The sequence below is a fragment of the Mangifera indica genome, chromosome 9, assembly GCF_011075055.1.
Source record: "Mangifera indica cultivar Alphonso chromosome 9, CATAS_Mindica_2.1, whole genome shotgun sequence".
NCBI classification, from domain to species: Eukaryota; Viridiplantae; Streptophyta; class Magnoliopsida; order Sapindales; family Anacardiaceae; genus Mangifera; species Mangifera indica.
The window spans coordinates 15,955,553-15,978,547 of NC_058145.1; the positions used below are offsets into that span (position 1 = coordinate 15,955,553).

General features: G+C 31.2%; 3 protein-coding genes across 3 annotated transcripts; all 3 read right to left on the reverse strand.

Annotated features, from left to right (window-relative positions):
* Window positions 1-1,752: 1,752 nt before the first annotated feature.
* On the reverse strand, window positions 1,753-3,500 carry LOC123226419 (aspartic proteinase PCS1-like). Its single transcript, XM_044650935.1, has one exon. The coding sequence runs from the start codon at window positions 3,358-3,360 to the stop codon at window positions 2,020-2,022; it is 1,341 nt and encodes a 446-aa protein (XP_044506870.1). The 5' UTR covers window positions 3,361-3,500; the 3' UTR covers window positions 1,753-2,019.
* A 5,895-nt stretch (window positions 3,501-9,395) lies between these two features.
* Window positions 9,396-11,743, reverse strand: LOC123226415 (protein GAMETE EXPRESSED 1-like). The gene is made up of 5 exons (XM_044650932.1): window positions 11,159-11,743; window positions 10,481-11,068; window positions 10,267-10,393; window positions 9,850-10,184; window positions 9,396-9,748 (listed from the first exon to the last, which is right to left on the reverse strand). Exons 1-5 carry the CDS (start codon window positions 11,647-11,649, stop codon window positions 9,481-9,483), a joined length of 1,809 nt encoding a protein of 602 aa, XP_044506867.1. The 5' UTR covers window positions 11,650-11,743; the 3' UTR covers window positions 9,396-9,480.
* Window positions 11,744-16,114: 4,371 nt separating this feature from the next.
* On the reverse strand, window positions 16,115-18,988 carry LOC123226486 (glutamine synthetase cytosolic isozyme 1). Its single transcript, XM_044651013.1, has 12 exons — window positions 18,792-18,988; window positions 18,403-18,442; window positions 18,190-18,293; window positions 18,051-18,099; window positions 17,863-17,969; window positions 17,688-17,775; window positions 17,319-17,447; window positions 17,159-17,233; window positions 17,009-17,062; window positions 16,826-16,863; window positions 16,586-16,745; window positions 16,115-16,492 (listed from the first exon to the last, which is right to left on the reverse strand). Exons 1-12 carry the CDS (start codon window positions 18,863-18,865, stop codon window positions 16,343-16,345), a joined length of 1,068 nt encoding a protein of 355 aa, XP_044506948.1. The 5' UTR covers window positions 18,866-18,988; the 3' UTR covers window positions 16,115-16,342.
* Window positions 18,989-22,995: the final 4,007 nt, after the last annotated feature.

Sequence of the window (22,995 nt, forward strand, 5' to 3'; positions counted from 1 at the left end):
CTTTATGCATTTTGTCACCATTTTTCTACTTTCTGCAATCAACCCTTAATTTGAATAAAAAATTTATGACTACATATTTATGAAACCTTTAATTTTCTTCTTCTTTTGGTGAGATTGTTGAATTTTTCCCCGGCTCTATCACTTTTGTCCCTGTTTCCTTTTCTCTTTTCTTGACATTTTAGACTTCTTCCTCTACTCTACCTTTAAAGACAAAGTAGCAATTAAAACAAAAGAAAACCACTCTGTCTATACAAAAATGGAAGCTAAGCAAATGAAACGCGTGGAAAGATTAGAAGCTGGTGGCCATGGCCCTTGGGACCATGAAAAAAAAAGAATAGCTAGCACCCCATTATACTATAGCAGCAACAAAAGCTGAAAGAAAAACAACACCTTGTGGCTGTAGGTTTGGTTTGGTTAATTATTTTTATTGAGTTTTTTTTTTTTTTCAATGAAATGGTATTAAAGTTTGATTTTTTTTTTAGATTGAATCAATTTTATTGAATAGGTAAAACTTTTGACAGCCTTATAATCATGGTATATAAATCAATTTCTAACAGCTATCTAAATAGGCTGCTGTGCTTCCTTTTTCTCCATTGCCAGCTGCCCCCCACCCCCACAAACCAATTCTTTAATTGTTTGTCTTCTTGAAACTTGGTTCCTAGATTTGCCTTTCGCTTTTACCATAGAAGCCGAAAATCATTAAGTGATGTGATTTGCGTTGAATTAAGAGCAAACAATGAAGATGATTGATGTGATTACTGACAATCACTTTTGGTTCTGATGGTTCTGACTAATTAATTAATCACAGCAAGTACCCACATGCATTGGGAATGGAACCATTACTTTTTACTGTTTATACCAAATTTTATTTAGATTTGGAGTATTTAATTAGTTATAGAGGTAATATATTATTATATAATTAAATTTTATTTTATTTTAATTTTAAATTTAATGAATATGTGTAGATGATGTTAGTTGGGATTGGAAATATAACTTTTCGGGTATTTACAACATATACCACAAAGTCTTAGACATTTGTATGTATATTTATTAGACCTTCCATTGCTTTATCCTCAGAACTTGCAGGGTAGAGAACCCTGCTTTCTAAATTGTGTTTGTGCAGGATTTAGGAAAGTCGAAAAAGGAGAACACTCATCTTAGGGCTAACAAACTAGTTAGATGCTTTTGCTAGTTAACTGTTATGCACTTGACTGTAACACATATCCTTCCATGTCCTCTCTTACTAGGAAAGATCATCTCAATGTTTTTATGTCTATGATAGATATATATTAAACTATTTTATAATATTTAAACTCGACTAATTAAAAGTTTTTTATAATAATTATCCAATATTACAAATTACTTGTTAAGATTAGAAAGTTTGAAATTTGCTTCCACTTCATTAAAAAAAATTGTAGTGGTGAAATTTTGGTTAGAATTAAATGGAAATTAAAATTAAATAAAAATGTAGAATTAAAAAGGGAAAAGAGTAAAAGGTTCGGGAAAATGAAATGATAGAATGTTTGGTGTGGATTCACATGACATAAGATGACGTTAAAGAAGAAGTAATTGTCCTTGACCTAACTTCCTCTAATCATTCATGCGACCGTCCATCTCCATCTGCATTTCCATTTCCATCACTTGTCATGCATTCCGACACTTGTGAGTGGGTCCCACTCCCTCCTCTTTTGTTTTTTTAAATGATAATAGAACTATTATTATAAATAATTCAGCGGTAAATTAGTCACATGGTTTCACATCCTCATATATACATAGTCTCATCATCACTAATACAACACTACTGAATGGGCCTATGCTCCCATCTTATCATCTCAATGCTGGGACCTTCTGCCCCACTCCGGCCTTACTCTAATGTAGACCGTAACTCAGAGAATCCAATCCGGCGGTCAATTCTCTTTTTAACTATAGTGTGCACAGTAGCTCACAGAAAAATATCTGTATGTTACTGTTTTTATCCATGCACGTCGGGCAAACAAGCACGACCACATATATTTACGCTCATCTGCTACAGTCCGCCTTACCGAAGCCCACCCTCTTGTTCGTCGGATCAAATTCCACCCACAGATTTTGCTGATGAAAGCTTCCAATTATATTACTTGGGATGCCAAGCATATCTGACCGTCCGATTCCCACGCAATGGATCCCATTCTCCACGTTTGCCAACATTCTTTCTTCTGGAATCACTATCTCCACTCCTTTATCGAACTCCAGCACCATGTCACCGATCAGCCGCCCGATCTCTAAAGCGTTTCCGTCGAAACACATGTCCGAAACTCCACCGTACACGTACCCCTTTTTCAACTTAGGGCCCACCAGTCTGACAACCTCTGCCTTTACTTGATTGTAAGCTTCATCCACTAGATAAGTGAACTCGGATCCAGAATCGACGATTGTTTGCCCCGACCCACTAGCATCGGGTCGGAATACCGTCGCTGGAATATTTAATTTTTTACCTTTGATTCGGATTCCTTGCAAAACAACAGTGTACGCCAAGGGATCCAAATTTGGCATGTGTTGACTTTGAGTAAAAGTCAATAGATTAACATATTGAAACCCGGATGAGTTCGGGTTTTCACCGAGGTAAAACGACCCGGTTGGTGTAAACCCGGCTCGGTAGCTTTGTGGCGGAACGCAATAGGAGAACTTGGATATTTTGGCTTGGGAAGCGAAAGACAGCCGTCCAACATTCATTCCCCAAATGCCCTTGTCGTTACTAGGATCCTTCGCACAGCCAAGGACCAAAGGAAGGGTACTTTGAGAACGTGAAAATGTAAACTTTTCTCTGACGAGATTACCCTCAGCCAACGTGCCATCAGCGTAGAAGTACGAGTAATGACACAGACGGTTCTTGTCACAATCCGTCGGGAGGGTAAAATCGGTAATCCGCGGTTTACACACCGGATGATTACACGGTAAAACAGAGAAAGAAGAAGAGAGAGAAGGATCAAACGACGTCGTAGGGGGACCAAGCTTCTTGGGAGAAAGAGCAGTTTTCTTGTGACACTGAATCCAAGATAGCTGGCTACCGGTATCCAACACCATCTCTTGAGTCTGCGGTGGCGTCCCAATGGGAAGAGACACAATGAGCACCTTCGAATACCTGAACTTCGATCTGAAGTTCAACGACGGAGCGGCTTTCACTCCGGTTTTCGGCCTGGTCGGCGCAACAAAAGAAGAATAAAATTTGGGAGAAGAATGAGGAGAAAGAGAACGAGAAGTAAGAGGAAAGTAAAGAGAGAAAGTATTGTTTTTGTTCAACTGGGGTTTGATAGTTTCTTGAGACGAAAGTGAAAGAAAGGGCGTCAAGAAGAAAAAGAAAAGCATGGCATTGAGAGTCATGGCGGAGGCAGAGTGAGTGTGTATGTAAGGAGTGAAGGAGTGGGGGGCTGTATTTTATACGCCAAAAAGAAGAGAAAATTACAAAAAAAAAAAAAAAGAACGCGGTTTCCTAATTGAGCGGTTAGATCTTATGATGACAATCAATTGATTTGATTGTGAATTTTCATTCGTGTATTTACACAATATCGAATATTTGATTGCTTCCATTTTGATTTTGGTTCTGTCATTTCAGATTCTTCTTGCTGTAAAAACCGCAGGGGCAGTTTTTTTTCTTTTTTTTATAATTATTAAATTAAATAAATGAAAAACAAATTTTATATAAAAAATAAATTGATCGGTGGATTCAACCAATTGAATTGATTTCATGGCATGGGTCTCAATTATTTATATCAGTCAATAAAACAGTGATTCTTTCCTTTGAGTTGAGGCCATACTCAAACCACTCTTAATGTTTGATCGAATAATTTTAGAATAAAATAAAAAATAAATAATTATATTATCTAATTAAAAATTATCATATTAATTTGTATAAAATTTATTTATATGAATAGTTTTATTTAACTTAAAAATGATATTAGTTGCACAAATTCTTATATAATATTTTATTCATTCTTCCGTATTATTAATAACATTTTTAATTTTTTTCCTAATTTTAAAAATATTATTGACTTAATTATAAGTTAAATGGAAAATTTTTAAAAAGGGCAAAATGACTATTTTCCACCCAAGATGTGATGAAAGAACAAATTTCTATCTTTTCAGTTTTAAAAGGCCAAATTCTAGCTTGTTCAGCAAATTTAGCAAATTTGTTTGGTTTTGCTATAAATGAATGTTTTGTCATTTTATTGAAATATTAAAATTATTATTCATACTTAATATAAATATCAAGTTACTAATATATCATTACTAATTTAATTTTATCATTTATATTTCTAAAAAAAAAAATTGAAATTATAATCAACTTAAATTAATTCTTAAAGTAATTGAAAGATATATTAAAAATTTTAAATTAAAAAAAAACCATTAAACTTTTTTTGAATTTCAAACTTTTAAAAAGTAATTAATAAAATTCGTTAATAAAAATAAATGATAAATGACAAATTAAATTTTAAATCATAAAAGATTTCAGCAAACCTGGATGGAAAAAAATAGCCTTTTGTCCTAAAAGTAGGAGGCTGTCAAGCTGTAGGTCACAACTAGGTATGCCTTAGATACTTGCAATTTAATTGTAGTAGGGCCAAGCTTCTTGATATAAAATATCAATCACAATCCAACAGTGAGAAATGTAGGAGGAAATATAGAAGAACAATGTGTGACAAGACAAGCAGAAATGCCTGCATTTAATTAATTCATTTAATGGAAATAATTTCACCACTAAATATTTTACCTACTTCATCATTTTTATTTTCTTTTTAATTATTATTTTTATTTTTTTAATCTTAAAGCTACTCTCTTTCTTTTTGTATTATTGGAGAGTGTGTAATTTAAGAATGGATGTGTTAAGTGGGTGAGCAGCCTTTCTTCTGTAGTCAAAACCAGCTGGATCACATTCATCACCAACCCACTCCCAGTTAAAATTCTTTGACCACTATTCTACATTAAGCGAACCCTAATTACTTTCCCTTTATTCTGTCTCTACAAATGTGATCCTGCTCTTTCTTTTAATAATTTTGCTATGTTTACATCAAAACCTTGAATATCTTTGTGGAGATTTAAATTTTAATGTTATAATCATCACAATCAAATTATGTATTATATCATATATTAAAATTTTAATTTTTTATATTATATATCAAGTATTATATTATATCACATATATAAATTTTTAAAAATAAAATAATAAAAAAATCTAATTAATAATATATCATTTTATAAAATATCACAAACACCTTTAAAAATTTAAATTTTTTCATACAATTTTTATTATATTATCAATTTTAAATTAATAATAAAATAATAATTAATTACATAATGATATATTATATATTTATTTATTTATGTATTCAAAAATAGATACGTATAACATTACTCTATTAGTAAAGAATCACTTCTATTAGAATGGAGGGGGAAGTAAATTTGGGAAATAATAAAATTATATATATTAATTTTAAAGTATCTAATTAAATATTTAAATAATATATTATTATAAATTATATGATAATATATTATCTGTATATTTAATTGAGTAATTAAAACTAATTACACATATCATTTTGCATTTGGAGAATATAATGTATCTAAGAGTAAATTGATTCATTGTGTTGAAATGGTTGGGGCATAGATTTGGTCCTCTCTATCCAGAACTTTTTTCCCCAGAATAAAATTTAATTTATTTTTATTATGAAAATATCATTTATAATTTATTTTGCATTTTATTGGAATGAAGTTTAATAATTTTTTAGGAATTGTTTATTTAATTATAATATTATTAATTTTTAGTGTAATCATTTATATCATTTATATATAAATAAATCAGGAATGGGCTGAGTTTGGAGAGTATCCTCCTCATGTGGGGATTTCCCATTCCTACACCGCTCAAATTGTCATGAAACAAGGACCAAAATCCAAGAAGGGGGTGGGGAATGGATAAGAATCATCCCATATAAAATAAATTCTAAATTTAATGGTTAATTCACGAATTATTAAATTAAAATTTTGATTTTAATATATTATCAATTAAATAAATTTTTTTATAACATAAACTATTTTTGGAAAATAAAGATTAAAAATATTTTTATGACATAGAATATGAACTTGATCTTCTAAAAAGAGAAAAAAAGGAATCTTCTCAATAAAAATAAAAAATAAAAAATTGATCCATTCCTGAAAGTTTGATGTGCTTTGCATTAAATGATCACGAGATTTCCAGTACAAAATCACTTTTATGAATGAGAACACATCAACAACACTTCATCTGAAGCAGAGCAGCCCAGTGGCACAATCTACCTCTCCAACAAGATTCATGCATGGAAAACTTGGAGAATCGCTTCTTTCTTAAATGATTATGATTTTATATTCATTTAAAATTATTATTTTTCACTATTACAACAACGACATTGTGGTTATTTAATTATAACCATTTATGATGGAAGCCTCTCATCTCATCTCATCTCATGTGATGCACACATGTTGCTTGTTAGACCGATGGAATGGTTTAGGGTTAACTTTATTTGAGTACCATGAACAATCAATTAATGTGGGTTTATGTAGCTTTAAAAAAATTGTTTTTCAAGCAATATTCCTACCTTTTTTTTTTTTTTTTTTTGGGTTATGAGAATGATTTTCCATTTTTAAAGATATTTGGTTTTAACCTAAGTTAAAAGGATTAGAATAATCTTATTTTGAAAAGTTTATTCTTTTCTTAAAACCCAATATCATAAATGTTCGAAGGCATAATAATAAAATATTATATTATCATATAATTAAATAATTTTGAATTATAATAAATTATCATTGATATCTAATTCAATATTTCTTATAGATGTATATAATATTATTTTCTTTTTAAGAGAGGTTGTTAGTATAGAAAAGAGTTCATATTATCTTATATGTTTTAACATTTATAAGTAAATGTGTATATTAACAAAAACGGGACACCGATAAAAAGAACTAGGGATTCAAAAGATAACTAACACAAAACTATAAACAGACAAACTTTACAAATACCGAAAAAGCCCTACTCATCTTCTCTTGAAAGCTCATCAAAATTTCTACCAAAATAGAGATAAAATCTTGTATATCGGTGGTTTTATAAAATCAAATATGAATTGAGATTGGTTAACCATCTAATAAATAAATCATATAAGTTGGTTTTTAAGTAATTTAATAAAGAACAAAGAGGGAGAGAGAATAAGCATGTCTTGTTTTATTACAACATTTAGTCACCAAACATTGAACTAGCACAAAGATGACAAGTCTGGTTGAATAGTAGGAGAGAATATTATTCACTAATTTCTAATCTCTTCACCAATCTTGTTCCCTTAATTGCCAGTCTAATAATTCATATGATTTAACCAAATAATCCAAACATTAATTCTTAACAGATAGATACATGAGCTTCACGGGCAACATAAACAGGGTTAGATTGAGTTTAGGGATAAATACAAAAGCACTGACCTACTAAATAAATATATAAAAAGAAATGGCTAGAGAGCTTTAAACATTTGGGTTATGGGTTATTATGTGATTAATTATTATTTTATTTTAATTTAAAATATATAATATAAATATTTAATTAAATATTTAAAATTAAAATTCCCTAATTTTATTGTAAATTTTACTGTATTAAGTATTGCCAATATAGTGAAATAAACACGAGATAACATTTGAAAAAATATTTGCTTGAGTACCTGATGGGTTCTGCCATAATCTTTAATTGTGGAAGATGCAAATAATATATATTTATTTATACCTTCTCTTTAAGCTTATCTGAAACAGTCGGGTCAACTGCAGGTAACTGGTGGATTGCCGGGAGAGCCATAATTGTAACCAGTCTTCCACTACATATCAAATCAGAAATAGACAAGCGGTCAATTGATTAAATAAGTAGCTATATCCAATCAACTTCCATCAACAAATCAATAATTGAATTAAACATTTTTTTTGTTAGAGAATATTATATTTATATATATATATATAAATTGGGTATTTTTAATAATATATTTTTATATAATTGATATTATTTTATTTTTACTCCGTCTAATTAATATTTACATGGTCAGTCATTATAGTCTTAAGCCAAGAAAATATGACTCAGACAAACCTCAAGAAAATATGATTGCCAATCTGCATATTTTAACATTAAACAAGGCCAGAACTAGATGATTGCAATTCCAATTGAAATGAAAAATAATACAATATGAGGGGAATACACAACCAATCATAGGCACATGATCTTTCCTTCCTATTCACCACATTTTAGTTTTCGGATAAATTTGACCTTACACAAGATTTGGAACTCAAATGTTCAGTCATAGAGATGGGAAAGCAGGCCCACCCGCTCAAGGCCTGCGAGTCTAGCCTCGCTCAGGCTTTGGACCAGCCTATTGAGGGTGCGGTTCATGCCTTGGTAATTAGGCCTTGAGTGACTCAGTCGGTGTATTTACTGTTCATAATTTTGATGTCTACAATACAATATATTATTCTTTCGTTATGTATAAAGTATAATTTCTGCAATAAGAACATTCTCAAATGATAACGTGGTTAAACAATATGATGACACATTTTTAGTCTATGGAAGACAATTGACACATAGCACTGGAGTTTTGCATTTGCAAACAAGTGTCTCATATTTTGGCTCTAGTGGAGTCTTGAAAAGTTGAAATGTAAGATGGCTCTTCTACTCTTCCTTCAGTGGCTTAATTTGCTTAGTCCACTTCTCTTTGCAATCCAAGATTTCGGTTTCAAATAATTTTTTAGACTGTGAAACATAAAGCACACATTCTGTAAGCTTTGTAGCATGACTCCATTCTATATTCCAAGAGGTACCCCGGATAAGGTTGCAGTTACATTCAGCTGCGTGGACCATGGAACTTTGTCCCATGTTGAGATTAAGCCTTATGATGGGAAGAACTAGGACAGGGCACATGATCAAACAGACTTTGCTTTATGTTCAATTACTTCAGATCCCGACTGTCAATTTGTATGAGAGAGTGGCGGTACCAATTGCGAGGTTGGACACTGGAAACAAACTTTTACCCATGGGTTGTTTTCCACTGTATGCCTGAGGCGGGGAAGACTGACTTTGCCACTGTAAACCTTTAACGAATTGGTTTATGTGCTTTAGTAGTTAACCTATTTTATTATATACGTTTTAATTATTTAATTATTTTACTTCTTGGTAGACCAGATCCTAATGCCCTGGCATGACCCACAAAATGTGGGTCATGTCTTGTTAGAGTGGGTTGAGCTGGGCCACGGGTTAGTCTGGCCTCTAGTGATGGGGTATGATTTTGAGAGTCCGGGCTTCTGCCTCGCTACAAAATGATTTTATGTATGAGAAATTCACTGTGAATTTAAATAAAATACTGACGGTGTTTTCAGATGATGAACTGTTTCTACATTTCAAGTAAATTGGTTTCTAATACATAAGAGGGCTAAACAAAAATATCAGTACTCCGGTCAGTGTTTACTACGGGAACGGAGATTATATCTTCCTGTAATTGTGGAGGTTGTGATCCAGTTCTCTCCAACTTCTTCTGCAACTCCATCTGCAGTCAAATAGTTGGGATCTTCAAAATGATCTACATCCTCAGGTAGTTCTGTTTCCATCCATGAAGGCCAGTCTACATGGCTATCCGATTCCCATGACAACTCTTTGATTCTTTGCATTCCATCAACCTTCTCGAGCAATGTTTGTAGCATCTGATGATTCAACACTTCATAGTCTCTGCACAACAACAAGCCCTTCTTTCATTAGTTCTAGAATCTATATACCTGATGTACTACTTTTATGGTTCAAAAATTCCTGGAATTCTTCAATCTATATACCTGTATGTACAAATGGCATGTAGAAGCTGCAATGCAGCCAGAATCAGAAACAGTGATCTAACAGAAGTTATTATCCATGTTTGTTGCTCAATTTCATTCCCCGTGAATCGGACTATTGCCACTTCAATCAAGAATGTAAGACACAGTCCCATATATAGCCTGTGTCTAATGGCATAAGTTTGCTTTGTACTGGTGAACATGTAGATCATGAAAATAGTCATGGAGTAGATGAAGAAAGCTTTGATTATTCGCGACTCCAGCAACATGGTTTTTTGTAGAGTAGATAGCTTATCTAGAGCAATGAACATGCTAGCTTGCTTCGATTCAAAAGCTTCCTGCAAGATGGTAATTGAATATCAAAACCAATCTGAGCATCTACTTTAATTAAGAGTTACAAGGGTTATAGGAAATGCAAACCTGAGCTGCCAATATTGATTTTGAGTTTTCAACCAGATGATCATGGACTTCCTGAAGCTGTTCTTGTCTCTTAAGGAGCTCTTCCTGTTGTTTATGTCCATATTCAGCTAATTCTTGCAGTTTCTTCCTGTAATCATCAATTAAGAAATGTTTAGATGAAAAAATTTTGCCTCTTTGACTATAAGTTAACTAAATCCCCCACCCCCCAATTTACCTGCTCTCTTCAAGTGCTTCAGACTGAAATTTGGTTAAAAATTGCAGCCCATCAAGTGCTGTGGATTGACCCTGGAGAAGTTCTTGTTGCTTCTCTAAAGAAACCCCTGCCATGCTTCCAATATCATCAGCTTTCTTCTGCAGATTTTCCATCCTGCAAAACATTGCCTCTCCAACTTCACTGATCTGCTTCTGAACTTCAATCGCCTCATCTCTCAAGTTGCCGACTTCTTCACCCAAATTACTGTAAGCATCATAAAGCATTGACATCCCTTCATCTAACTTCTCCTTCATTCTCACTTGCCCTTCTCGTAGCTCAGCTTGAGAAGATGCAATTTTCATAGATTGCTGATAAACAGCTTCAGAATGCCTTGACAACAAATCTATATGATCTTGTACACCCTTTGCTGTTTGAGCAACACTTTGAACCCGGTGATCGATCGAATCCAATGAACCGTAAATTTTATTAGAGCTCTGCAATAGAGTTTCAGACTTCTCTTCTATTATTTCCAGCTTGTTCTCCGTATATTGGGCTGAACTTTTAAGGTCATTCACCAATCTCTCAGTTTCATGCTGGAATGCATGAGCCCTGGCAAAGAACAAAAACAAGACTTGTCAGTCTTTGTATTTAGGCAGTACAAAATGCCAAATCCAATGAAGTGAATTAATTGTACTTAACTGTAACTGATAGCAAATAGAGTTAGTTTCCAACAAGAATGCAAGATAAATCTTGTGCTCCTTGTCATCTAATTTCTTTAGGCAATTAATCATGGAGGATTTCGGATCACAATACGGAAACGAAGGCCTGCCAGAGTCCTTTTGAAAGCAATCACTGAGATGCCAAGCAAATCTAGACCTTTTCTCTTCAATGGCAATAATCTCTGAGCACCCGGCAAAGAGATGCCTGTAAGCATTTTTCCAGCAAGTGTTTGAGCCAACCAGTTTGCCTTTGCCTTCTTCAACAAGCTGCCTTCCCTTATCGTTGTGAAGACTCTTAACAGAGAATTCAGCAACAAAACCATTGGTGTTATCTTTCTTCCGGGCAGGGAAAACATTATCTTCAGTTTTCTTTGCAGAAGTTGTACCAGAAGAAAACCAAGCCCATGACTGGCACTTTGGTGAAACAAAGAGTAAAATTAACAGCATCAGAAGATAAGTGGTACAGCCCATTTGATATTCTCTGCAAATTTTTCCAATTCTCTTTTCTAATGTTATGAAACCTGCAAATCAGTATTCAAATTCAACAAATTTAGCTTCCAGTAAATTCAATAAATTTATGATTGCAGGCTTCTGCTTCAGCGGGAGAAGTGGAGAGATTGAACAACAAGACATTTTATAAACAGGAATATGGTGAAACTTGGAGTGCAAGTAAAGAAGTAAAATCTGATAAGGACAATAAATAAGAAGGAAAAGGAAAAAAAGAATAAAAAATATATAATGGGTCAGTGACGTATGTATATTTTAACACAAAAAGAACAACACTGAACTCAATTGAACATGCAGAAAAAGATGAATAAAAAAACAGACATGCCCAAAAGTCAATTTCTCAAGTTCTAGTATTTGATGACTTATATGTACAAAATTTCAGAACTCTGTATATTTTAAGTTATCTTCACCTTTCTTGGCGTCTCTATCTAATATCAAACTTTAAATTCATTATTTATCACCATTAACAAAGGAGAAGTCACAAACTTTGAACATGGACAGAACAAAAACCACGGAAAGAAAAAAAAAAACAGAGAAAGAGGAGGGAGAAACCTTATAAATTTTATATTGCTGAAGTGGGTTTAATGTGAGTCGCTGTGTTGTAAACTGTAGAATGTGTTTTGACTTGGGAAGAAGAATGTGAAGCGAAGGATATAGAATTTATTAATATGTAACAGTCATGACGCTTGAAGAGGAAACAAAGAAATTAAACGGTGCATGTGATTTAAAAAATCTAAAATACTGATTATTCTCTATGTAAAGGTATGACACCGATTACTCTGACAGATGAAGCTTCTTTATTTATTCATGGTAAAAAATCTTGCATTTAAGATTTAACTTGTACACATGTTCACAGTTGAACCAGAAGTAAAAACCCATAATTGAATTAATGAGTTCTGAGTTTTCCTGAGTAGTGTGTTCGGTGAATTGCTTTTCAGATATGTGAAGTGAATTGCTGGAAATTCTAAATTTGGTATGAAACCAGGTTAATCATTTTTATTTCATGCACTATCTAGGTAACGGCAGTCAAATCACATATAATATTGTATTTCAAAAACTTAATATTTGTCTTTTAAAATAAAATTTTTTAGTTACGATTCTGTCATATCATCAATTTTTTTAAAATATATATTAATTTGTATCAATAATATATATTACAATATATTATATATCTATCGTATTGTATTAATTTAATATATTTTAGGATACGTATTATTTTCCGTCGATATTGTATTATATCATTGGATACTAACATCATAGTATAAGTCATAAATTGAACTGAACCTTATCGTTCTGGTTTTATACAGGAACTTGTTGCCTCAAGCAACAAGTAGTAAATTGTTTAACCTCTAACACAATTTTATACAATACAATTGGTTCTCATACTATTTGAAACCTTACAACTAAAAGTTTAAGATTACAGGTAAGGTTTCAACAATAGTGTTTAATCTCCAACACAATTTTAATCACCCATTTAGATTTGCTCTTTCAGAAACCAGAAAATTCCATTTTCTTTTGCAAACAGGTTCATAACAAATTCCATTAATGCGCACCAAGCAAACTGTAATGTCAAAAATCCATTTAAGATCAAGATGGAAAGCAACACATAAAAAAAAAAAAATACACAGGTTTTGAGAGGCTATAAAAGAACTTCCCTATTTGTAAGCGGCAATGCTTTCAAAAAGTGCAATTCAGCCTCATGAACCGGTAAATTCTCCTCCATCTGTCAGAGAGCAAGCATAATCACTATTTAGCAAACCATAACAAGTCTGAGCCTTAAACAAAATCAAATTTTCCCATGATACTGCAACGTCTCTCCTCTTCTCGAATTCATTTTCCCCAACAATGCCGAACCATGTAATCTGTTGGATCCCTTGGTGAGGTGAGGTATCAACACAGGACATGAACAAGGCTGGGGGTACAAAACCAATAGAAGATCACTTGATTATTTCTTCTCCTAATATCATCTCTAGTTCTTGTTATCTCTCATGGCCAACCATCTTCATCAAACTTACTAATATACCAATCAGCTTCAATTATTGGACAACTGTTCATAACTTGAATTCCCCCAAAAAGAAAAAATTATTGGAATTCTAACAAGATCTTCGTCAACTTCATGTTCAAAAGCCTGAGTTTAAAGCATTTGGAACTAACCTCTTGCCTATTAGAAGTTATCCCAAGTTCAAAATTCATTATCTCTAGAGTGGAGTTTGCATTATTAATCATCTATTCAGAAGCTTAAATTGTAAAATTTTAAAGAGAAATGGTCCGTTTTATTATCTTAACCAGTGTAAAATTTTAACGAGAAATGCTCACCAGATCGAGCCCATGATCTGTTACTATTGGATTATAGATCACCATTGCAGCTCCATTCGATTTTACTAGCCCATTTTTTTTGATTCGGTCAAGGGTTGACTGGCCTTCCAAGGAGGAATCCCTCTTTGTTGTTGGGTTTGCTCTGAGTCATTCATATGGTCTTATCCAGCCTTATCGTCTCCTATAATCTCCAAAAACATGTTTTATCTAATAATTGATCTTATGCATAGTCATGCACTTCTTTATGCACGATTGCAGATGATGACCAACTTAAATTGTATTCTTTTGTCCAGTATACGGGTGTGCATCCCTTATTATGCACGATCTTATATCATTTTATATTTACAATAAATTCCCACCTCGTGATGGAGAGAACCAAAGTGTCATTGCATCACATTTACAAGCTTGTACTCTTGATATGCACTACCATACAACATGCTTTAACAATAATGCATTTACAAATATTCATCAAATAGGTTAATTACTAAAGTATCATAAATCGTAAATCATAAACCTTAACCTTAAATGTTAAATCGTAAATGCTAAATCATGAACTATAAACTATATTATCTTAAGTGTAAACCCAAAATCTTAAACTATGAATTGTAAACCCTAAACTTTAAATATTAAACCTTAAAACCATAAATTGTAAACTATAAGCCATAAATTGTAAACAATAAACCCTAAATGTTAAGTCTTAAACTGAAAATTGTAAATCATAAACCTAAAAAATTAAACCCCTAATTGTAAACTACAAACTTTAAATCGTAAATTGTAAACAATAAATCCTACATTGTTAACCCTAAATATTTAATTGTAAACTCTAAACCATACACCTTAAAATCTTAAACTCTAAATCTAAAACCCTAAATTATAAAGAATAAATCCTAAGCCTTAAACAGTGAACAATAAACCATAGACTGTGAAAAATGACAACAATTCTTATTTGAAAAGCTTTGACAATAAATTGGATAGTATTTCTTTCAATTCTTTTTTATTTTTTTTTTTTAAACTGAAAACCATAATTTTTAAATTTAATAATTAATAAGTTGGATAGTCTAAATCGGTTTGATTTTGGTTCATGATTTTTTTCAAACTAAAAATTTGATTCGGTTCAAAAAATGAGCAAAACGGTTCAGTTAACCGATTTTGAACACCCTACTACCCCTTATAATTATCTTGCCAGTCTAATGTTACCAAACTATTTTCTAATTTGTTTTCATTATAATTATCTTACTTAATAATTTTTCAATTCTTCTTATTATAATTGTACGTTACCTAAACATTTCCTTAATTGTTTCACCTTAATTATATTGTTTCCTTAAATGGATCAATCATTTACACTACAATTATAATTTTTTTGTGCAAGACTTAAATGTTTCATCATGACTAATTTGTTTTACTTTCCAAAAATAATGGAGTTCTAAAATTTGATTAATTGTCAAATATTTGGCATATTTTGCTAAAAAGTCTATAGAGACTTTTTAATTGTAGATAAAATTTAAGAAAAATAATATAATTTAAATTGAAAGTATAAACATGCATAAATAATATTGAATAATTATATACACATAATTATATAAAAAAAGAAATATCATAAAATTAAAATTTTATATTCATAAAATATAATTAAATCTTCCCCAATTGATATATTAATTTATATTTATTATTATTAATTACTTATAGTATGAAAATATAATAGAAAGTATGAATGATTTTTTAAAATAAAATTACTCGGAAATTATCAACCATTCTCAATGAAAAATATCATTTAACCCTTAAATTAGAAGATATAAAAATTCAACCATACTCAAGGATGAACAATTGACTAACCTATTTCTCCATTTTCAACAAGATTAGTCAACAAAAAGAAGTCAAAAATATCGACGAAACTATAATATATGCAAAAAAAAAAAAAAAAAATTGGATATACAAGTTCACTATGCGAGTTTTTAAAAGTTGAAAATAATTACAATACTCGAGGAAATTTTGTTCAACCATGATATATATAGTTCATATCCGTCAAACTTCTTTAGCATAGATTAGAGGAATAATGCATGCAGAACGCCAAGAGAAATCACATTTTTACCCAAGCATATCAATTGCAGGAGAGTTTTGATTTGGAACAATAGAAATCAGCCCTTCTGTGTAGTTATTAATAATATAAAAGTTCACAATATTCTGACACCAAGGAGAGAAGGAAGCAATGAGACCTGCAACACAAGTAGCTATACTGCAAATGAAACAGAAGGATTGGATCCTAGTAATGCTCAATTCTTTTATGACTCATCACTCATGAGCCTTAATGAAGAAAGCAAACCAATATCGGCTGAGCATTTCTTTACTTCATCAGAATGGTGGTTTCAGCAATCATGGAAGTGACCACATATGGATCCATGTTAGAAGCAGGCCTCCTGTCCTCAAAATAACCTTTTCCTTCTTTCTCTGTGTCTCGACCGACACGAATTGATGCACCGCGGTCTGCCACGCCCTGTGTAGGGACAGAACAAAAGGAAAATTAAACAAGCTGTTGCATGTCGACCATCAAACTGTTAGATATAATTGAAGGGTCATTTCTGTATACCCATTTGAATGTGCCGATATCAGCGGTTTCATGTCGACCAGTGAGACGGCGTTCATTGCCTTCACCATAAGCAGCAATGTGCTCTTTGTGCCTATGACCAAGCTTTTCAATTGCCTTTTTGATAACCTCAAATCCTCCTTCCTTCCTCATTGACTTGGTGCTGAAACATTAACAAAATTAATATACAAGTCTTAACTTTAAACGAATGACACAGTCAGCATAAACTGACTATAAAGTTACCTGTAATTTGTATGAGCACCAGCACCGTTCCAATCACCCTGGTAGAAAAAAATAAAATGATAGATTTTATGCAAGCTGCCATATTCAAAATGGTAAATTCTGTAGGCTCTTCTTTGCAATTCAACAATGCACATGTGAAATTTAACCAAAACTAACAAACTAAAAGCATAAAGGAAAATTGACCTCAATAGGCTTGGGATCAAAGGATAGGACAACTCCAGCAATTTCTGTAATCCTCTGTTAGAATCAAACAATGACATTAAAATACTTCAAACTTTGAATTGATATGAGCAGTAATCACGGAAATATGATAGTAAAAAAACCATAAATTACCTCCAAAATATAGCGTGCTACCCACACTTGGTCACCAGCAGAGATACCAACAGAAGGACCTACCTGGAACTCCCACTGTATGGAACATGAAGAATGCTTTAGTAGCTAATTTTAATATGTCTAATGTTAATAGCACAAGTCGAAATTTTTGACAATTAACCTGTCCAGGCATGACTTCTCCATTGATACCACTGATGTTAATTCCTGCGTACAAACAAGCCTTGTAATGGGCATCAACAATGTCCCTTCCCCAAGCTTTATCAGCACCAACACCGCAGTAGTATGGTCCCTATTAAGATCAAACAATTTCTAATCAAACAACCCTAACACAAAATCTATCAACAATAAATCAAGCAAAACAACCCATATTGGTTTTTTTCTTAGTTCTGGAGTTATTTAGATTAGGTTTAAAGGGAAAGATGCGGTAATATAAAGACCTTGGACTATATAATGGGAAAAATTCTAGCATTTATTATTTCAAGAACTTGCAAAGAAATAACAAAATCGAGAAATAAGGGAGAAAGAATACCTGAGGTCCAGGGTAACCACCAATAGGCCAGCCAAGGGGCCACTTAACATCTTTTTGAAGCAGGGTGTATTCTTGTTCAATACCATACCTAATTAAAAAGCAATTCAATCACATTTTCCAAACAAAAAATAAAGAAAAACTTGTAAAAGAAACAAAAGGTTCGATGGTAAAATACCAAGGCTCCTCTGCAAGAACATCAGGATGGCTGAAGATCTTGGCAGCTGCATATCTCTTGTTTGTTGGAATTGGTTCTCCAGCAGGAGTGTAGGTATCACACATAACCTAAACGAAAATTTATTCAATCAGTATTTAGTCAATACGTATGAAACAAAGGCAAAACATAGTATATAAAGTACAACTCACAAGAATATTGTTGCCCCTTCTGAATGGATCCTTGAAAATAGCCTGAGGGCTGTCAAATCACACAATATATAGAGAGTTAAGAAACTAAGAACATGAATACAGAAGTAAAAGGAGAAAAAGATTTATAAAAAAACCCTACTAGAGGATCACTTCACTGTCTTCACCAGGAGCTTGACCAGTGCTGGAACCATCATAGGTCCACTTGGGAAGCTTAGAAGGATCACTTACAGGTCCATTAAGAGTCTGCAAAACCAAACCAAACCAAAAGAAGATTTAAAAACCGAATCAATATTGAGAAATATGACAAAACTTTCTTCTCTTTCATCAAAAGTAAAAGTTGATAGTTGATTACTCTTGCTTTGCTCCTCAAATCCATACCAGATCCGCCGACCCTGTTCAACAATAAAAACCAAAAAAAAAAAAAACCTCATAAAACGGCAGATTTGAAGCATTAAAAAGAAAAAGAAAAAAAAAAAAAAGAAAGCACGGATTTCTTCATTCACTCGTACTTTCTTTCTCCAATCAAGACAATAGACACATGTAACTAAGCAAATGGTCAACATAACATGTTCATAAAAACTTTGAAATACATAACAACACAACATGTAAGAACGAATTTAACAACAGCACAGGTCCAGATCAGAACAAAGAAAAGAAAAATACGGTTCGAAGTTTACAACAAAACAGAGTGATAAAAATGGTAAATAACGGAAAAAGTAAGAGAAAGTTGACGAGGCGAACCATATGTACTCGGCGATGATCTTGTTCGTGGATTCTGAGAGGTTAAGGTTGATGAGATCTGTAAGAAGAGACATGTTTCAAGAACTGAAACTTGTACAATCCAACTCCCTCGTCTTTGCTTTTGCTCTGCGTTAATGACTTGTCCTGTAGAGACCTGCACGGAGGACAATTTTGTGTGCTATTTATAGAACAGGAACATAGGGTGGTAGTGTTGATATTATTTAAGAAGTCTACTTTCATATAAATTTTGTAAAAATATTTTTTTATTTTTTATTTTTTTGGATAAATAACTTTTTTTTTTTTCATGACTATTATAATTAAAAAATCAAGTCGCCGTCTGTGAAACTAAGGAAAATCTGATCAGTGGTCCACGAAGTTGGAAAATTTTAGTTTATTTTGTCTTTTCATTTTATTTAAACTAAAATAATTCTTTTAGGTAAATTTTACTTAAATGGGTAATATTTAATTAACCTAACTATGGTAATTGCTAATTTGGTATTACCAAATTGATATGACACATAATATAATAAATATTCTGATTATACATGTCCTGTATATTAAATAATTATCAAGGCCTTCCTAATTTTGTACAAATTTATTCTAGCTTATTTATTTCTTAGCATAAAACAGTTTTTCCTTTTATTTAAAAATAAAATATTTAAAAATATACTCATAAAGTAATGGACAATAAAATAAAAACTTGAAAAAATAATTTAATTTTTCATAAATTAATTAAGATCTTAATTTAATTAAACACAATGTTAATTTATACTTACTAATGTTTGAAAGAGATCTAAATAAATTAATTACTTCTACATATCAATATTATCTAATATAATAATAATTCATATTAGTAATTTTGTAAAATTTTTATATTAATCTTTAATTTTTTAATAAAACATTGAGTTTAGTTATTAGAAAAGAATCTGTATATTGTAATTTTAAATTTATATAAAAAATTTAACACTTACATTTATATATATTTATTTATTTATTTTCGTAAATTATGTGATGTGATAATTGTTACATAATTAAGAACTTTGAACATTATCGGGAAAATTATATGTGTAAATTCAATCTACCACCATAAAATAATCACCAATAATTTAGAAAAAAAAATTATAATAATAAAGAAATGGATAAATACCATTTTAGCCGGCCTGCCGGTGGCATGCGGTTGTACGGTTAAGGGCGTGGGCCAGTGTTCGGAGTCTCCCGTTGGGTTGGCCCACGGACCTTCGAATTTCCAATCAGATCACGCATGGATTGTCGCGACCAATAACACGTGCCGCCTTATCTCGTGTGCCTGTCAGCCTTTGCAGCCATAAATAGCACTGAACACTGATATTTTTTAACAAAAAAACAAAATTCGAAAAAATCTGAAACTTTTCACATAAATTGCACTCAAAAATATTTTTAATAATTTATTATATTGATAATTTATGAAAAGATTTATCAAAAACCAAAAAAGCAAAATTCATGTTATGGAGTATTAAAAATCTTTAAGATTTTAAAAGCTTTTTTTGTGTTAATAAGAGATTTTAATCGTATTTATTAGATAAATAAATTTAAAATATAATAATTAAGACTCATAATTATTGTATTTAATAAATCAAAATTTGATCTAAATAAGTCAAAGTTTTCTAAACATGTAAAAGTTTAAATCCAAACTTTTACTTTAAAAATTTTAATATTTTATTAATTTTGTTAACATTTAAGATGAATTATAAAAATATTTATTTATTATTATCAAAAGAATAATATTATATTTTTTAATATATAATTTAAATATATAAATAATACATTATTATATAATTAAATATTAATTTATTTTTAATTTAAAATTTATATAACATGTATTTGTAAAATACAAAATTTTTGTTCTCATTTATAAATTTACCAACGCGCGCTTAACGTGCATGTGGACTTGGATCAAACACCTTTCCAGGGTTAGTTTGTCAATAGCACAACAGCTTAACAAAGTGAAAAAACATTAAAAAAAATTGAATTTTTATAAAATTGGTATAAAGTTGTATTTAATTAAAGAAAGCACATTTGAAGTTTCCCATTTGCTTAGAATTCTTATAATTGCCGCTTGTCTTTTGTTGCGTATGAGTGTTCCTCTAATATTAGTGATGAGACATGGCACCTTTCTCGTACCTTTTGTTTTTTAGATGAGGCGTGTTTCTTTTTTTTCCCCTAACAAAATGCCAAACTCCTGAAGAAAAAATTATCATAAAGTGCCCTTTATTTTAAATATTTAATTGATTAATTGGAAGATAAGTCATCATGTAATTATAAGATATTATATTATTAATTAAAATTTAATCAATCATATAATAATATATTATTTTTATACTTAATTAAATATTTAAAATTATATAAATATAATTGTATAAGAGTTTTCTATATGAGAAAAAATCAGCCAGGTTTTCTCTCTTGGAGGTAGGGTTGGGCTCGAGCCAGCCCGAGCTGGTTCGATAAATTTTTTTTTAAATTTTTTATACAAAACGACATCGTTTTGATCCATATATATATACAAAACGATGTTATTTTGATATAAAAAATGAGCTGAGCCAAACCGAACTTGAGCCGAGCTGAGTTCGGCTCGAATTGAGCTCGAGCCAAACTCAAGCCGGCCATAAATAGACCGAGCCGAGCCCGAGCTCGGCTCTGCTCGAATCCAGCCCTACTTGGAGGCTGTTTTTTTTTTTTAAATTTCTTTTACTGCTAGTGTTTTGTTGGGTTTGGTTGTTTTTGTTGATGTTTGCTGTGTTTGTTGTCTCACCTGAGCTTGTTACTAGTTTTTTGGATTGTCTTGTTTATTTTTGTAGTTATGTGTTGGCCTTCCTTGGTTTGGTTAAACTTGGTTGTTTTTTAGTCCTCATCCGAGTGTTATCCTTTTTTGTTAATATACAAATTTATTTATTTAAAAAAAAATCATCAGAAAAGCCACAATATAGGGACTTTGAAACTTGGGATACTAACTTTTTGTAAAAAAAAGTAATATTATATTTATAATTTTTTTTTATAAATAATAATATATCATTATTTAATTAAATAATTAAAAATTAAAAATAAAATAACATTTAATTATATAATAATATATTATTATTTATATATAAAAATTATGTATATAATCTTACTGTGATAGGAAATAATATCCTAAAATTATCCAAGATAAAAATCATTGTATCCAAAACGTTAAAAGGGGGTTATAGTCATAATGGCAAACCCATTAGAGGGAGTCCTCTCTATATTTTAGTTTGGCATGTTAGGTAATTTTAATTTTAAAATGTATTTTATATAAGTAATTGCCAATTACGTACTAAATAATATTTTTGCCATTTTAATGATCCAATTATAAAGGTTAGGTATCATTCTTTTTTTATTTTTCAAAAACAGAAATGTCACATGCATGAAAAGACGTATAAAGTCTGTACATCAAATTGATCTCTACAATTTATTATATGGAAGGGAGGGGTTAGGAGACCAATCTAGGCAAAAAATATATAAGAAGATCAATTCCCTAACACATGGGTTTATATACTGCATTAAATTGAATGGGATTGAATCCGATTTGGTCATTGTATCAACAAATATGTTGAGTCAAAGTCTACTTAAAAATAAGTCTTCCTAACTTATGATATAACAAAACTTATGATTTAATCAAAAACTCCCTAAATCGGCTTAAGTGAGTGTCTAAAAAATCAATTAATTATATTATATATTTACATTTTTAATTTAATTTTTATTATATCAATTTGAATCATAGACCTAATCTTGAGACATTGGCATAATTTTTACCAACCACTGAGCTTGGCTCCACCTGCAAATAGTAAAAAAGACAAACCCTAAAAAATGGTTAAAGCCTAAGCCTGACTGCTTCAATGGGTTTCTAGAAATTCAATAATTGTGTTGATATTTATTTTTTATTTAATTAATTTGATTTTTTATTCAACTTATTTTTGTTTACCACAAATTAATTTTATCTCTTCACTGTCTAAAACTCAAGTGTCAGCCTGTGCGTCAGATTCCACTCTCTGAATTCCAAGTTGTCAGTACTCCCACTTGTTCCTGTTTCTTCACGTTATCGTATGGACGTGGGGTTCTTGCCTTCATAATTAAGTATTCTGTAATTATTTTTTTTTTATTTTGACCTGTAATTAAAATTGCTAAAATTTTCATATAATATTTGATGTTG

Excerpts from the sequence above, each read along its gene's own strand:
- LOC123226486 (XM_044651013.1), bottom strand. The coding sequence starts at position 18,865 with ATGTCTCTTCTTACAGATCTCATCAACCTTAACCTCTCAGAATCCACG. Across the intron at positions 18,443-18,791 it reads ATCATCGCCGAGTACATATG|GGTCGGCGGATCTGGTATGG; the intron begins GTTCGCCTCGTC and ends ATTGTTGAACAG. Across the intron at positions 17,776-17,862 it reads GTTCTTGCAGAGGAGCCTTG|GTATGGTATTGAACAAGAAT; the intron begins GTATTTTACCAT and ends CTTTTTAATTAG.
- LOC123226419 (XM_044650935.1), bottom strand. The coding sequence starts at position 3,360 with ATGACTCTCAATGCCATGCTTTTCTTTTTCTTCTTGACGCCCTTTCTT.
- LOC123226415 (XM_044650932.1), bottom strand. The coding sequence starts at position 11,649 with ATGGGCTGTACCACTTATCTTCTGATGCTGTTAATTTTACTCTTTGTT. Across the intron at positions 11,069-11,158 it reads TCTATTTGCTATCAGTTACA|GGCTCATGCATTCCAGCATG; the intron begins GTTAAGTACAAT and ends GTTCTTTGCCAG. Across the intron at positions 10,185-10,266 it reads AATCAATATTGGCAGCTCAG|GAAGCTTTTGAATCGAAGCA; the intron begins GTTTGCATTTCC and ends ACCATCTTGCAG.